A 17,072-nucleotide genomic window follows, 5' to 3' on the forward strand; every position below is an offset into this window, starting at 1 on the left:
AAACAAGAAACTAAGCTTGGAACGTTAATGTCGATGAATATTTGTTTAAAAATCGATCAAAAAATGTTTCAAACAATCCAATATAATATCATCAGATTATTCGAAAAGTGTTCTTGCAAATTTAGAGAAAAATATTAATCGCCACGAACATTTTGAGCAACCTAATACACATACAATACATACATAATATACTCAAACGTATTTTCTTAAATATGTATAGATTTATTGAATATTCTTAAGGATCGGTAGGATGGTTTTTCATTAACAATTGTAAATCGAACCGGTTGTTATCCTCGACATAAGCATAACAAAGCTAACCCTTTCTATCGAGTCTAGTTTTCATTAAAAAAGATCACCATGTAGAATTTTTTTTTCTTTCTTTTATTTCACAATTCTCGAATATTCACACACAGAGAGAAAGAGAGAGAGAGAGAGAGAGAAAGTAGATAATATTAAAAGGTACGTGAGAGCCATCTAAAACGACGAGTTCAAAAGAACTTTCGTAGCTGTGAAATAAAGGTAAGAGCTATACCACACACACACGTATACATGCTAATACTAAAACACAGATACACCGAGAGACACGTGTGTATACACAGGTAGAGAGAGACAGAGAGAGAGAGAAAGAGAGTTGTGCTAAAAGCTAGCGGCTTCTCTTTCTCTGATTTTAAAGCGATTTTGGTGGTGTAAAACTAACGGTGGAACTTAAGTAATTTAATTTCCCGCAACGTCGGCTGTTCGCCGTTATGCAACACGCATAAACTAAAACCCTTCTCTCTGTCTCTCTCACTCTCATTGACTCACTCTCTCTTTATCTCTTTCTCTCAATGAGTGGAGATATTGACATTTCTAAACTCGTTATGACAAAAGACAAAACCGTGCTACCGCGTGTCATTACATAAACTATGATAATTAACTCCACCAATGTGAGATTTACTACCTACGTATTTACTATAATACTCACTATATATATATATGTGATACTATGTATATAGTTATTTATTTAAATTTATCTGACTCTTAATAATAAACGTAACGAGATTTAATATATACCTATTTCTACCGTGAACAATCAACCAAAAATTTTATTTGCATATAGAATGAGATTTTTGTCAATTGAATAGTGAATCATATACCTTTTTTTATTTAGAAATGAATAATATGCATTTTATGCATTCTTATCGAATTTTTGACAATTTACAGAACGTGTTCAGTTGATTGGTCATCGTACACTTAGTATTAATGACAATTGAATTTTATCAATGGTAAGAAAAATCAAACAAATTCATCTATACATTGTTTGGGAAGAACCAAGTTAACAGGACACTGATTTATTTTTTAAATTCTACACAGTTGTAGGGGTCCATCAGGATCATACATTGTGCAAACAGTAAGATCCAATACTTAACCGTTTCAAAGAAAACAATGTGGGAGAAGTTTCACATACATTCTTATATAACACACACACGGTTACTTTTAGATGAAAAAGCATAAATTTTGTACACTTTAATTCGAGAAAAATAAATTCTAGAAAAAATATACATGGACGGATGAACATAGTTTTGAGTTTTATGGTTTTCCACCATGTTATTTTATAAAACTTTTCAGCCTATCATTGTTCAAAACTTTTCAATTCTTTTTCCGTAATTTCATTTTAATTAAACTGTAAAATAATTATTTGTTTCGTTTAATATAAAACCAACGGGTATATAAAAATGGACGCGAAACTTCTCTCTCCACCATTTTCTTGAAAATGATAAAATATTGACTATTACTACTCGCACAGTGTAGAATTCTGACGAATTTTTACAATTGTGTTAGAATTTATATAAAAAAAAAATCACTGTCCTGTGTTTAACTTGGTTTACTGTTTTTCGTTAGTACAATACAAATTTACAAAAAAAAATGTTTAACCTATTATTGATTTTTTCTTGTCCCCTTAAAGGGGTATTATACATTTAGAAAAAAAAAAAATCGAATTTTTTTTTATTGCATTTTCTAAAAGTATATCATTTCGAAAGTATTCTGTCAAAATTTCATATAGATATGACCTTTATTTATGGAGATATTGTAGAGGATAAAAATTATTATGTAGTTCTTTCTTTATTTTATCTCCTGTTTAAACGCGTTTTTCTCGAAACCACGTTTTCAAAGTCGGTGAGTAAGAAATCTCACGAAAGGATTAACCGATTGATTTCAAATTTTAATCAGTTATTAAAAGTATAATAGAGAACAAATTGAGCGATCGGTTTTTTATTTTTAATTATTATATTTTTTTTAGCCGATAAATAGGCATTTTTTGTGAAAAATAGGAACTTTACTTTCAAAAGTGCACAATATTGTAAAAAATTAATATTTTGGAAAAGTCGATCGTTCAATCTGTTCAGACACATCAATACTAATAATTTACATTGACTTTTTTTATTTTATATGATCCAGTAATGAGTATGACCTCACGCAGATTGGCTATAACTCGCTTGTGTCTAAATATTTTTACATAAAAAAATTATTGTAATATCTTCAAACATGTATATATTGAACTCCAGATTATTCGTCAGTAAATAAATAAACCAGTTTTCCAAAAAAAAATCGTTAAAAAAGCGTTTTTTTCGGGCCTCTAAGTATATATACCCCCTTAATTTATTCGATCAATTTAAAATAATAATAATAATAATAATAATAATAGTATTCTCTGCTAATATCACAAGCAAATAAATTTAAAAATAACGTAAAAAGAATTATGTTAGTTTCTTTTTAAATCTTGAATATAAAGACTGTTTAAATAGAGAGATCCCTTAAGCGTTTCTCTCGTTGAAAACCACAATGGCAAGAGAGTGGCACTCGATTTTAAGTGGAACAGACCACGAATTACTGTAGACAACGGACTAACGCCAGACGATATTCAACGTTAGACTACTATGCATCGTTCGTGTTCTTGAAATCGCTTGAGAATACAAGTTACCTTTTGTAACTCCTTCCTCCCCCCCCCCCTCTTTCCCCTTTCCCTCTCTCCCTATCTCTTTCCCTCTGTCTCTCTGTTTCTGTTACAATTAGAATCGTTAAACCCAAAACACGAATAACTAAACTATTACATTGTTCATGTTTGATCATAGATTCGATGCTACTACGAAGACTTCCAGAAATCGTGGGATGTAGTTGACCCCCTGTTGCCTTTCCAGCCGGAGAGAAAGAGAGAGAGAGAGGGAGGAAGGAAGGGAGAGGAAGGGGGAAAGAGAGAGAGAGAGAAAGAGAAAGAGAAAGAAAGGTAGAAAGAGATAGTTAAAGTTAGAGACAAATTCGAGAGAAGAAGACAATATTCGTCAAAGTGGCAAAAGAAGTAAAACACCGTGAATATAAAGAAAGAGGAAAAAAGAAAAAGAAAATAGAAGAAAAAACGAGTAAGGTAAAATATAAAAGAAAAAAATAAATCGTAAGAAAGAAAGAAAGAAAGAAAGAATAAAGGAAGAGAGGTGCGAGATAAACGCGAGGAAGAAAAATAAAAAAAAAACGCGCGCGTGTGTGGGTAAAGGGTCCACGTAGTTGGAGGAAAAAGTTGTAGAAAAAAAAAATTAGCGCTTATGCGTGCATGATAATAAGAGCTTGGACTCTCGCGAGGGAAGAAGGGAGGATTGGCTGGAAAGGTGGAAAGGAATAAAAAAAAAAAGAGAAAAAAACTATTATAAGAAAAGGTAGAGAATAAAGCTTGGCAGCAGACTGGAGGGTAAAAACGTGCTACCTTCTCTTTGCCAACGACTCGAACTGGATCTCGAAAAAAGTGAATCCAGCCGGAGTGAAAGAGAAAGAAAGAGGAAGCGAGGAACGGTTAAAGAAAAGTGATAGAGAAGAAACCGAAGGAATTAGAAGAAAAAGAAGAAGAAAAGGTGTAAGAAAATTGAAGAACATCGAACTGCTCTACCGGCGAGTGGTGGTTGCTTCTTATTGGCCAACGGAGAACTTTGAGTGTCAAGTATCGAACATCAAAGGTACGTTGGCCTATTTGCAATATGTGAATTTTCCATTTTTTTCTTTTCATCCTTATTATTTACCTTCGTATTATTTCATTTATAATAGAATCTTAAATTTTTATTTCTTTTCTTTTCTTTTTCTCTAGTCTACGTGTTTACGAGAGGCGTATTTATTTTTTATGTCTCGTAGTAAGCTCGAGTCGGTGTTTATTTGTTCTTTTTCTGTTCTGGGATTAAGAGAGCCGTATTTACCGTTTGCACCCTAACCACCACTACCCACTCTTCCCCCGCTCCCTCTCTTGTGCTTAAGCTCGAGTTTGTGTTTCGTTTAAAGTGTAAATTAAACGAGACAATCTGTATAATTTATTATTTTTTCTTCTTTTTTTCTTTATTATAATATTTAGATATTATCGTAGTTAAATATATATATATATATTTGTTTTTTTCTCTTGTTCGTGTTATAATACAAAAAACAAAAAGAGCTTCAATCGTATTTTCTCAGTAGGCATAGAAAAAATGAATATAACTTTGGTGAATTTGAGAAAATCAAAATCCGATTTTTTTCCTTTAGATGGAGTACACTTTATTGTAATTTAAAGATAGTGCGATGGAACTTAACGCGTAATTTAATGTCAATTCTAAACTCCTTACAGCTACTCGGGGGACGGTACGAATAAACTTTAGAGTGCTTTTAAAAGAGTAAAATACTTACGAGCACGAAAGATTCTTTTTTCTAATTTTCACCTTTAATCACGACTTATCCTATCCTTATCATGAAATCGTCGTATTTCATTAAAAATCTAATTGATTATTGATTAAAAAAAATATATATCATTTCAATTCACTTCAATATTGTAATATAATTAATTATTGTACGAAAAAAAAGAAAAATAGTAAGTTATTCAAATTACCTCGTTTAAAATAAACTACACTTAAAAAGAAATACCAAATAAAGATAACTTGCTATAGATTTGAATTACCTAATCGAATTATAATGATTTGTTTCTGTAATTATTAACCTTTTCATTAGGGGATGTCTTGGCACCAGTACATACGGATCTTTACATGAACGATAATAATGAAAGGGTTAATCTTCCTTTAAAATGTTTTATTACAATATTCATTATCACGATCGTTTTCGTTTATGTTTTATCATTAAATTATTGTCCAAATGATTCCTAATACACGTACATTAAACGCTTCTTACACATACCTAGCTGATAAAACCACAATAAAGGATTTCTTTATATATATATATATATGTTACGGTCAATGTTGAGAATCCGAGCATTGTTAAAATCATTTTGCCCAACCTCTATCTACCTTTATGCTTTAAATACACCTCACTGAAGCATATTTTGTTACATGCCCGGGTAATATACATTATATATATATATATATATATATATATATATGTATACGTAATATATAAATAATATTTTATATATTATAATATACAAAGAGTATACATTGCCTAATCTTCGTGGCTATATTTGAGAATGCCCGAGGCATTGAATTCTCAACATTAACCATAACATATATAGTATATATATTATCATGAAAGACCGAAATTGGAGAATGTCAAGATTCACATGGTTACCTGTTACCACATACTAAATACGTTAGTATAATATTAATACACATTAATATTTCTATCATACATCATGTGATCATGTGAATCTTCACATTCTCCAATTTCGTTCTTTCGCGGTAACACATATGTATATACATATATATATATATATATATATATATATATATATATATATAAAAGGAAGACAAATGGGAGTAAAAGAAAATCGATTTTGTTGAAGGTTGATGCGCGTCCACGAGTGACATAGAGCTCGTGCGGGAGAGTCCAACAGACATGAATATAACTTGGGCGCAGGAAATACCCAGCAACGACAGCTACAACTCTAGCAACGGTCTAGATTGCGGTGGTGAACCGTATCAGTATGGGATATGGGAAAGAGTTGGGATAGTGATGGTAGCGATCGTTCTCAGTTTCGTTACGGTTGTCGGCAATATTATGGTTATGATATCGTTTAAAATCGACAAACAACTGCAAACGATATCTAATTACTTTTTATTCAGTCTTGCGGTAGCCGACTTTGCAATAGGTCTCATTTCGATGCCACTTTTCACGGTTTACACCGTGTTAGGCTATTGGCCATTGGGTCCCCACGTTTGCGACACGTGGCTGGCACTCGATTATTTAGCTAGCAACGCGTCCGTACTCAATCTTCTAATCATCAGCTTCGATAGATACTTCTCGGTAACAAGGCCCCTTACATACAGAGCAAAGAGGACAACCTTCAAAGCTGCCTTTATGATAGGTAAGTTTTTTTTTTAAATATCATATTTATTTCTTTTTAATGTAATTTAATTTCTTTAAGATCTTAACACGTCCCATGCCACGTGTACCATAAATGGTATACTAAGACATATTCATTTAATGCGCTGAAAACATACGGTTTATGACAAATTTGATTCTATAAAATATATTTTCATCAAAATGATAAGGCATTGTAAAAAATGCAGTATAGAACGAAGCACGTTAATTTGTTTAATCGTAATACAATATTATGTAATAATATACCAATTTTTAGTCAAAACATTAAATGGCCTTGTACAAATTGGACAAAAATGGCTTGGCAGGAAACGTGTTAATCGGAGACGTATAAAATTTAAATCTTTCTTTACTCCATTGTCATACTTGGTAGGACTCTTATATGGGTCGGTGGGTTAGTCGTTCATACGGGAAACTTTGAATGAATGGTAATGCTAGTATTGGTATAGGATTAAATCTTACAGAAAAATTATTTCTACGTGAGAAACACTATTGGAGAAATTCGTATACAATTTATACGAAATTTTCGTATCGAGAAATAAATTGTAATTGTATTAAATGATTTTTTTTGTTTATTTTTTATGTAGGATAAGTAAAATCGAAGAATTCCAAATCTAGTTATGAAGAATTTACGTAATAGATATTATTTAAGTATCATATATTTGTTATGGTTAAGGAAACAATTTAATTTTCGTTATTTCGAAAGCTCAAGATCCCGCAAATATTTTTCATTCGTCCCACACATATACAAATAAAAAGAAAACATAAAATTAACTTCAATCGTATTCTCCGTCGATTACGTTAAACGATCTTTCTTCTTTTTCTTCCTTTATTTTTTTTTTTTCAAATCTCAGAAAAATTTCAATATTCTTCAGATTAGTTTAATCAATCAAATCAAATTTAATGATCTAATGAGATAAGGTATAGTTTGCCGAAACAATTTGTCCTTTGAATTTTCTCCGATTTCTCTCTGATTCTTCATTATTAGATTGAATAAAATAAAATTCGTATCAAAAAACTATTCGATCCATCCCATCCATCCTTATTTCCGTCCTTTCCGGTAGTTGTCCCTTTCTTCAACTTCCGATTAATTAAGATTTCAAAATGAATTTGTCTTCCTAAGAGGTTAATCCTATCCGTACTAACCGTCCATTTAATCGGTAATCCTCGTGCAAACCTGTTGAGGAAAGGACTGTTTGGTTGGTTGGTTGGTTGGTTGGTTGGTTGGCTCGTTGGTTGGTTCGTTGGTTGCCCCCGGTCGGCATGAAATTCCATTCCGGTGATTCTCGAAAATTTTAACGTCTTTCGTTTTTCTCTTATAAAATGAAATCGCTTAAGTAGAACTAATTATACGATTCTCTCTCTCTCTCTCTCTCTCTCTCTCTCTCTCTTTCTTTTGTCTATTCGTTGAATTTTTTATTCGTTAAAAAACGAAATATTTAGTAGACTCGCTCTTTCATTCGTATTCTTGATTTTGAAGGAGGTAATAAAAAAAAATGTAAAAAAAAATTTAAAAAGAGAAGAAGAAAAAAGGAGAAGCGTCGAAAATACTAATTTTCTCGTATTAGCAGAAATCTCGTGCAGAACATCCCCCTTCTATCTCCCTCTTCCTCTCTCTCTCTCTCTCTCTCTCTTTCTCTCTCTCTCTCTCTCATTTGCTTTAGTTAGCAACGTTTCGAAACGACAAACGAACAGCGGAATTAAACTGTTTCGTTAAAACAGCTTCACCGGTAAACGAACCGTCATTGCTCTCTCTCTCTCTCTCTCTCTCTCTCTCTCTCTCTCTCTCTCTCTCACACACACTTTTTCTGATTCTCTTTTCCTCTTCTACTCTTCAACACATAAACATATTTTATAAGGTATTTTCTACGCTTTTAACGCAAACCTTCCTCTCACACGAGATCTACGCGATTATGGTATAGTATATACAGAGAAAGGTTTTATTCGCATTGAATGGGAAAAATGTCGAAACGAAAAAAAAAAATAAAAACAAAAAAAAATACTTCTCTCTTTAGTTTCTAATTCCTATTCTTATTCGCTTGGGATGTAATGAAATAATTAACCAAAAAAAAATAAAAATTAACTAAAATATTACACGTTTTCTCGGTAGTAGAAAGATAGAAATCCTTTTGCGATAAAAATACATCTATCCTATCTAATAAAAGCTTTTAAAAAATTTAAATAGAAACCCCCTAAAAAAATAGAAAAGAATATATTGCTAGACATTGAAAAGTTAAAGGGTGAAAGAATTTATTTTAAAATTTGAGGTAGAAATAAATGGAAGAAAAGGAAAAAGAAGTTATAAAGTTAAAAAAAAAAAAATTATAAAAACGTTTCTTATGTTGGATTGAATTTGTTTCTATGTGTTCTTTCTTTTTTTTCTCTTCTCTTCTCTTCTCTTCTCTTTCTTTCTTTTTCTTTCCTTTGTTTATTTGAATGTTTAGGAAGCGCGTGGGGTATTTCTTTACTTCTTTGGCCACCTTGGATTTATGCTTGGCCTTACATCGAGGGTCAAAGAACTGTGCCAATCAATGCCTGTTACATTCAGTTCATCGAAACGAATCATTACATCACAGTCGGCACAGCAATCGCTGCATTTTATGTGCCAGTCACCGTGATGAGTGCCCTTTATTGGAGAATATGGAAGGAAACGAAGAAAAGGCAGAGGGATTTACCGAATCTTCAAGCCGGAAAACAGGATGCAAGCAAACGCAGCAACTCCAGGTTGTTGTGGCACTTCTCCATGATCGATATAATTATTTCATATATTAATCTAACTTTTCTAATATTGAATTAATTATATATCGTTCGAATACTTTTCGGTCGTGATCGAAAATGAACAAATAGAATGAGATCAAAATTATAGTTGAAAATAAAATTTCCTTTTTTTTTATTATGATTTTAATATTTCCACAATTTATTTTTCATTGGATAAAATTGGCTGACCTGGGGTCGAGTTGATATATTTTTCAGTTTTTAATTTTGTCCAATTAAATTGTTTGATCAAAAATATTTTGAAATATACATATTTTGGGAAAATTTTTATCTGAAAATATTTGTATAAAAAATAAATTCGATTAATGTTTATTTAATGATTTCAAAATTAATCAATTCGTTTGACCCCAGGGCAAGTTGATCCGTGCGTTAAATATCTTAATAAATATATTTATTATACAAAATATATTATTTCACTCGTATTGATTTGAATGTAATTATAAAATATACGTATGTACATAAATGAAACATTTTTATTCGTATTTTATCGTTAGATAATGAACGATATAAAATTAATCCAAGTAACAATGGATCCTTGCATAATTTAAAATATCTATGCAATATTTCATTTAAGTTCCATTTTCTACGAAATATTAAACATTAATTCTACTTTTCACTTGAAACATATCAACTTGTAAAATAATTCTTACTTTTTAATTGTTTAAAAAAAAAAAAATCAAATCAATAAAATTATTTCGGATGAATAATTTTCTTTTCAATTTGATATTTACAAAATATTCTTTCATAATTTTTTTAATAATTATAAAATTATAATATCCACAAAGCCATTCATCTAATATATGGTGTCTAATGCAATTATAAAATGACAGTATAGTTTATCAAATCGAACTATATAAGTTTTTGAAATATATCTGCTTAGTGACGAGGCCTTAGATATGGAAGAATGCAAGAGACCTCGAAGTGAGTCTAGTACAGGTGCTGATGACGTACACGCTCAACATCTAGCTGCTTCTTACATCGAGAAACATTATCCTGAATACGCTGGTGTAAGCATATAATTTCCCTTATTTTCTCTCTCTTATCTGTTAAAAAAAAATCTTAGAAAAAAATATTTCAAAAACAATAAAATGAGAAATTTTTTCTAATAATTGAAATGTGAAAATTAACCAATTTTAATAATTATAATGATCATAGTTAAAACAAAAAAAAATATTTTATTTTTAACTAAATAATCTAAAATTTTCAATGATATTATACGTACGATTCGAATTATCTTCATTTATTATAAATGATTATAAATAAATTGAGGTTATATTACTTTGACTTCCTTTGTCTCGTTACTTTATTATTATTATTTTCTTTTTTTTTTTTTTACGAATAGAATATATCATTCAAGTCTTAGGTCATAGCAATTAAAACAGTTAAAGAATTAATAGTTAAATCATATCGTAAATCGTCGAATGCATAGTCATAGTAAAGTACGGCGCATGGTGTGTCCTGTGCACTAGGAGGGTTGCACAGGCGCACACTATAATGACCGGCCCCACCCAGAAAAAAAAGACTTCTAAATTAAAGGAACACGTACCTGCTATACACATACAGAACACATACACACATACATACATAAATTTACACATAAATAAATTAGTCATACAACGAAATAAAAAGAAATAAAGAAATCGTGTTGCTGTATATTTGTCGATTGAAAGAAAAAAAATGGACAAATTTTCGATAATTTCTTTTTAATGCCCTTGCAATTCTTTAGTCATCGACAAATACAACAAGAACATTCGTAGAAGTTAGATGAAAGCTCTTCGTGTTTGGTGAAAGTGACCCCGATTGTGTGAACTTCATGTCTATCACGGTTCAAATCCTATTAAGGACCACGCCGGGAACTCTGTTACAACGATCTCGGAATTAACGTCATCTCGACTATTATGCCACATTGTAGCCAATCCCTTTCGGATTTCACGATAAAAATTAATCTATTTTCATCTGGTAAAAACTAGACGACCAATTTTACATTTTTCTTTTTGATTTTTACGGGAATACTTTTTTTTTCACTATTTCATCCCCTCGAGCATTCCCAAAAATTGCTAACTTGTTTTTGTTTTTATTTTACTTTTTTTTTTTACAATATCCATTCGGATCGATTTTAATTAATTATTGTTATAATTAATGGTCTACATCAATTATCGTCATTATGTTCCTCAGTATTGTCAACAAATTTATTTTGAAACAATTAGATTGTTATATAGAATAATTTATTGTTATTTCATTTTTTTTTTTTTTTTTCATAGAATATTATGATAATCCTCATTTTTCTTCTGGATGATGTAATAAATTAAACATTTATTTTTTATTTTTTGTCCATTATAATTAAAGTCGAGTAAAATTATAGCGAGATAAAAGAATAGAAGGCATAATTTGTATTTCAAATTAAAAAACCGGTTATTTTTAATCGATCGTATTATGAAAACAAAAACATTTATTTCCTATTTTTTTTTCTTTTTTTATTTTCTCACAAGTCTCCTTGATTTTTTATTTCGAATCAGCGAAAATATTCACAAAAAATTATTCTGAAATATCCCTAATAGTAATTTTTAATAATAATATACATATTTTATGAACAAGTCAGTTAGTTGACTTCGTCTGTCTCCGAACCAGTCCGGGACTGTTGTGCACATTACTTCGGGCAATTTTTAATAATAATAATTTAAATAATAATACATTATATTATGTGTGTAACACTTTATTATGTTTATGAAATTTATTGGTATGAATTCGTGTGAGCAAGAAATAATGCAAAATTCTAATTATCCAGAAACACAGGCCATTTTCGTGGACGTGGCTGAAATTATGGTGCATCGCGTGGTGGCACAGTGGTCGCGAAGATGAAGAGGATGACGAAGAGGTCGGTGAACCGGAAAGCAGTCGTACCCTTCATGGTAACGAGGACACATTGACGCCACTATCAGCGGAAACCCCATTGACTAGCACGGTTTCGAGATGTGGTTCGCTCAGTGGCATGCATTCGACGACGACGACATTGGCTATGGAAAGGTCGACTGGCATCACTGAACACGCGGATTCAAAAAGGTCCGCCCGTGTCGGGGAACTTTCGACCAAAAGCATCTCTAGCGATTCCGTATGTTTTTTTCTTTTTTTTTCTCAATTATCATCGATCGATTTATATATTTTGATTTTTCATAATACACCTGGAGAATTCTTTCTTTCTAATACAGTTTTCTTCCGAAATCATTTCTAACAAATAACAAAATAAGAATTTTGATCATTTGGATGATAAGTTTTTTTTTTTAAGGAAATAAACTTCTATTCATATATACAATATATTATTGATAAATTAATTACAAAAATAATAATAATACGTGTTCCCTGTTCGACTTTATACATACATGAAAATATATCATTAAATCCTCTCACATATAACATACATTTTTTTGTTTTCTTTTTTCTTTTTAACAATCATAAATAAAAACAAATGGCAAATAAAAAATAAAAATCTTTTTTGGAATCCTACATTCGGTAAAAAAATCTTTACTCTTTCCTTGTTATATTTCATTCGTTTATATAATTTTTTTATTTTTATTTTTTTTTTTTTGAGAAAATTATTAAATCATTGAAATAAACGATTATTTACTTTTTTTGTCAACCTGAATGATAATTTAAACGGAAACTACTTATCCTTCGTAAAAGAAATTTGTTAATATCGGAATTATTCGAACAAACAAAATATTACACGATTAATATGAACAAAAAAATATATATTGGACATAATATCCAATAGTCTCTTAGAGTGTAGTCAAGCATCGATCTGTTAATTATCTGTCCAAGTGGGAATCTAATTGATGTATAAATTTATTAGACTATTAACGGTCTATTAAACGACGATTCGTCCGTTTACGAATATGTTGACCAACGAATCTGTTTACTTAGACGATTATCGATCGAAACGGATTATTAACTTCTCGTTCGTAGCTTAATTTAAGTGCTAAAACAAGTCCTCTCTCTATCTCTTTCTCTCTCGCAACATCGTAGTTGCCTTCATCGTAATATTGAATATTTGCGATGGGACGCGACCAAGGGAAGGTACTCTCGAGTTTCCGATAAAAATGTTTAAGCTAATAACGATCGATCAGCGTCCTTAGCATTCTAATAAATTTTTCTTACCGACTTTTCCTTCGAGTCTTCTTTTTCCTTTCTATTTTCCTTTTTTGTTTTTCTTTTTATTGTTTGTTTTGTTTTTTCCTTTAAAACAAACCATTTGCGAGAAATAAACTCCAAGATAAATCGTATTCTTATCTAGTACGTAAAAGAAAACTAAATAAAGATTGGCCATAACAAATTTAATAGAGAAAATAAAGCTTTCTTTTATTAGATAAGAAATAAATTTCTTAGCGAATTAACTTAGAAAACAAAAATAACAAATATATCTTCTCTTACCGATTTGAAATAAATAATTGTAGATAATCGATAAGAAGGAAATTGTACCGTTTAATATAAACCATTTTATCCAGTTTTCATAGATAACATTTTGATAGATGCAAACCAAATCATTGTACTTTAATCTTTACTCACTTATGCAAGTATCATTTCATATAAATTCCTCTTGTACATCTCGGTATTGTCGCATGGGGAAACACATCCTATACGGGACTGTTGCATAAACGTCTATTAATCTCTAACAATATAATATATATAAAAATATTTGAAAAAATATAATATAATAACATTAATATAGTCGTATAATTTTGATTCAATCATAGGTCTACACGATCGTGATAAATCTTCCAATGAGGGAGAGTAATGGCGGTAGCAAATACACCGAGGTACGGCCAAGTATAAAGATGTACCACGAGGATACGGTGACATTTCAGTTGCACAGTACAATCGAAGATGAGGAGACATTGGCAAGTCCTTCGTCGGTGATTAGGCGACCCTCGCAGATGCCGGATATAAGGATACCATTGAACGCTAAAAATATACCAAAGACAGTACCTACCAGTAAGGGTATATTGAACAAGAATAAACCAAATCAAAAGAAGAAGAAAAAAATTCAAGAGAAAAAGGCAGACAGTAAAGCAGCTAAAACATTATCTGCTATTCTTTTAGCGTTCATAATAACGTGGACACCGTATAACATACTCGTTCTCCTTAAATCAATCACCGCCTGTTCCTGGTATATACCACAACAATTGTGGGACTTTGTCTATTACCTTTGTTACATCAACAGTACTGTGAATCCAATGTGCTACGCTTTGGGTAACGCGGCCTTTAGGAGGACCTATATGAGAATCCTCGAGTGCAAGTGGCACAGTAGAAACAGAACTGCGGTCGATAGAGGATGATGTCAGTAAATACGAGTGCTTCGACAACAACAACAACAACAACTAAAAAACAACTTCCCTCCTAGAAAATAATTCAAAAACAACCAAAGTAGAAAGAAAAAGATAAACCTATTCCAATCTCCCCTTCCCACCCACCTTTCCTTATTCCCCATTCCCCTAAAACTTCTCTCCAAAAAATTCCATCCTTCTTATTATTACCACTCGTTCGAATTTCTTTCTTTTTTTCCAAAAAAAAAAAAAATAGGAAAGAAAAGGATAAGAAAGAAAGAAAGAGAGTTTTACATCGAAGCACCGTACCGTTCTTATTATTCTCCCCTTCCCCCCTCTTTCCCCAAACCCTATCCGGAAAATCCATCCTTTTCAATTCATATAAACCTTTTACCCCCAGCCCATACCGAGTAACTAGTCCGCGAAAAAAAAGAGGATCTTTTTTTATTGTACGTGTTGTTTCTCTTTGAGCGCACGAAGTCGAACAAGGAAATCGAGCTGCTCGCTAATTTCGGAGTCCCTTATGGTGTTGCCTTTTCTCGAGCCTTACGAAAAAAATCCTTTACGAAAATTTCAACGATTTGAATTAATTAAAATACGGAGAAACGAAAAAAAAAAGAAAAAGAAAGAGAGGGAGAGAGAGAGAAAAAAAACAAAGAAATAAGTCGTATGAGTTAACGAAAAGGGAAAAAAAAATGTACTCGGAACTTCTTTCTCTTACTTTTTTATATAAGAACCATCGGCGAACTAAAAGATGCTCGCACAAACAAACAAAAAATAAAATAAGACAATTTTGACAAAGAGAAACCGTACTCGTGTGTATATCTCTGTGTATATACTAAATTTATCTTTAATAAATTTTAAAAGGCTCCGAAACAAAAAAAAGCGAACGAAAAATAAACTAATCTTGAATGATAATAAATAAGAAAATTAATTAATTAATTAAAATAAAAAAAAGGACGTAACTGCGCAGCACGATTTCCGAGTTTTGAAAGTAACGCTAATCGTGGATACTGCCATGGACATTTAATTACACTTTATTAGAGTACCTCCTTGTGCCGTGCGAAAAAGGCAAGGTATTCAAATTATTAAACGTAAATACACTTATACACGCACACATTTACACAAAAGGTTATATTAAACCGTAAACCAGTAGTTCCCAAAAAAAATCTTTAAAATCCTGATCCCCCGAAAAAAAACTACCCTTGTAACAAAGAATTCTTTATTATTCTAAAAATTGAACTCCAATTTACACGGAATAAAAGCCTAAAAAAAAGGCAATGAAATTTATTTGAAAAGAGCTTCCAAAGAACATGGCATTCTTGAAAGAAACAAAAAAAATATTTTTAAAAAGGGCAAAAGAATTTAGAAGCAACAAATATTCATTGTTAAATAAATCATTCTCGAATTATTCAAAATCAAATTGTCCTTCGCCTGTCGAGGCGTGTTTCCACAAATTGGGAACCACATATAAACACATTTACACATTCACGCAAATATTTGAACGCGTGTAAGACACCCATTACGCGCACGTTACATTCCAATCAAACACATACACACACAAACAAAAACACTTACATATAAATAAGTATATACATATACGGTACTGATTTCATTCCAAAATCAGTCCAAAACGTCCCGCTGATCTTGTCCGGTTTAAACCAAAAAAACAGAGTAAAAGAAAAATAATAGAAGTTTAAGGAAATATATATATATGAATATAAAAAAAAGTTGGTCCTCGAGCAAACGTATATGTGTTCCAAGAATCTTGAGGAATTAAATTAAAAAAAAAGAAATAAATAAAAATAGATAAAGAGAGAGAGAGAGAGAGAGAGAGAGAGAGAATTTTGGTGGACCGGTAAAGAGTAGCGGGATGAAAATGCTAAGTCGCACAAAAAAAAGTATTTAAGTCTCGAAAGATATTATATACATAAATATAATATAATATATAATATATGGAAAAAAAAACAACAACAAAGAAATAAAACGATATATCGTAGTCCGAGCGAATAAACAAAGGAAGAAGATTGAAGAGATAAGAACAAAATAACGCGTGAACTAAACTGTTCTTCTTCTTTTTCTTCATCTTCTTCTTCTTCTTTAGGAAATTAATGAAATAAATGAATAAATTACAAAATAAATAAATACGTAGGAAAAAGTGAGAGAGAAAGAAAGAAAGAGAGAGAGAGAGATGGGTGAAATGAAAGAAGAAAAATCGAGAGAATTAACAAGAAACCGCCACTCATCGTTGTACATTTTTAAAATAAAACGTAGCTATTGAAATATAAAACATACCGAAGTACACATTTACTTGCATACATACATAACACACACATACGTACATACACATATACAACATACATAACATGTACACTACGCAGAAAAGAGAAGAGAGAAAAAAAAGTAAAATAATTCATTGTAAATGAGTGTTTTAAATGTAATAACGTGATGGAAGGAAGAAAAAGAAGAAAAAAGAATTAATAATATGAGAAAAAAAAGCGCAAACGACGAAGAACGTGTTTAAAAGACGAAAAAAAAAAGATAAATAAATAAACACACATAAATTAGTTTAGATAGCGATGAAGAATGAAGAATTAGAAAAAGAAAAAAGAACGAAAAAAAAACAGAGCGCTAAATCGAATTCTTCCGTACTGAATGACATTC

The 17,072-nt window shown here is 31.0% G+C and overlaps 1 protein-coding gene across 9 annotated transcripts in view; it reads left to right on the top strand.

The window, feature by feature from the left end:
- Positions 1-16,698, top strand: part of mAChR-A (muscarinic Acetylcholine Receptor, A-type) — a 34,339-nt gene extending 17,641 nt beyond the window's left edge. For 8 of the 9 annotated variants that reach the window (XM_089170334.1, XM_089170332.1, XM_015330244.2 and 5 more), the window contains 6 exons: positions 3,114-3,983; positions 5,780-6,301; positions 8,760-9,042; positions 9,971-10,097; positions 11,876-12,199; positions 13,839-16,698. In XM_089170334.1, the coding sequence (XP_089026460.1) occupies positions 5,833-6,301; positions 8,760-9,042; positions 9,971-10,097; positions 11,876-12,199; positions 13,839-14,420 (1,785 nt within the window). In that variant the 5' untranslated portion in view covers positions 3,114-3,983; positions 5,780-5,832 and the 3' untranslated portion in view covers positions 14,421-16,698. The remainder of the gene's footprint in view (positions 1-3,113; positions 3,984-5,779; positions 6,302-8,759; positions 9,043-9,970; positions 10,098-11,875; positions 12,200-13,838) is intronic. The other variant, XM_015330253.2, reaches the window with a different exon arrangement.
- Positions 16,699-17,072: the final 374 nt, after the last annotated feature.

Source organism: Polistes dominula, unplaced genomic scaffold (genome assembly GCF_049000335.1).
Source record: "Polistes dominula isolate Pdom_NZ unplaced genomic scaffold, Pdom_raw_medaka contig_15, whole genome shotgun sequence".
NCBI classification, from domain to species: domain Eukaryota; kingdom Metazoa; phylum Arthropoda; class Insecta; order Hymenoptera; family Vespidae; genus Polistes; species Polistes dominula.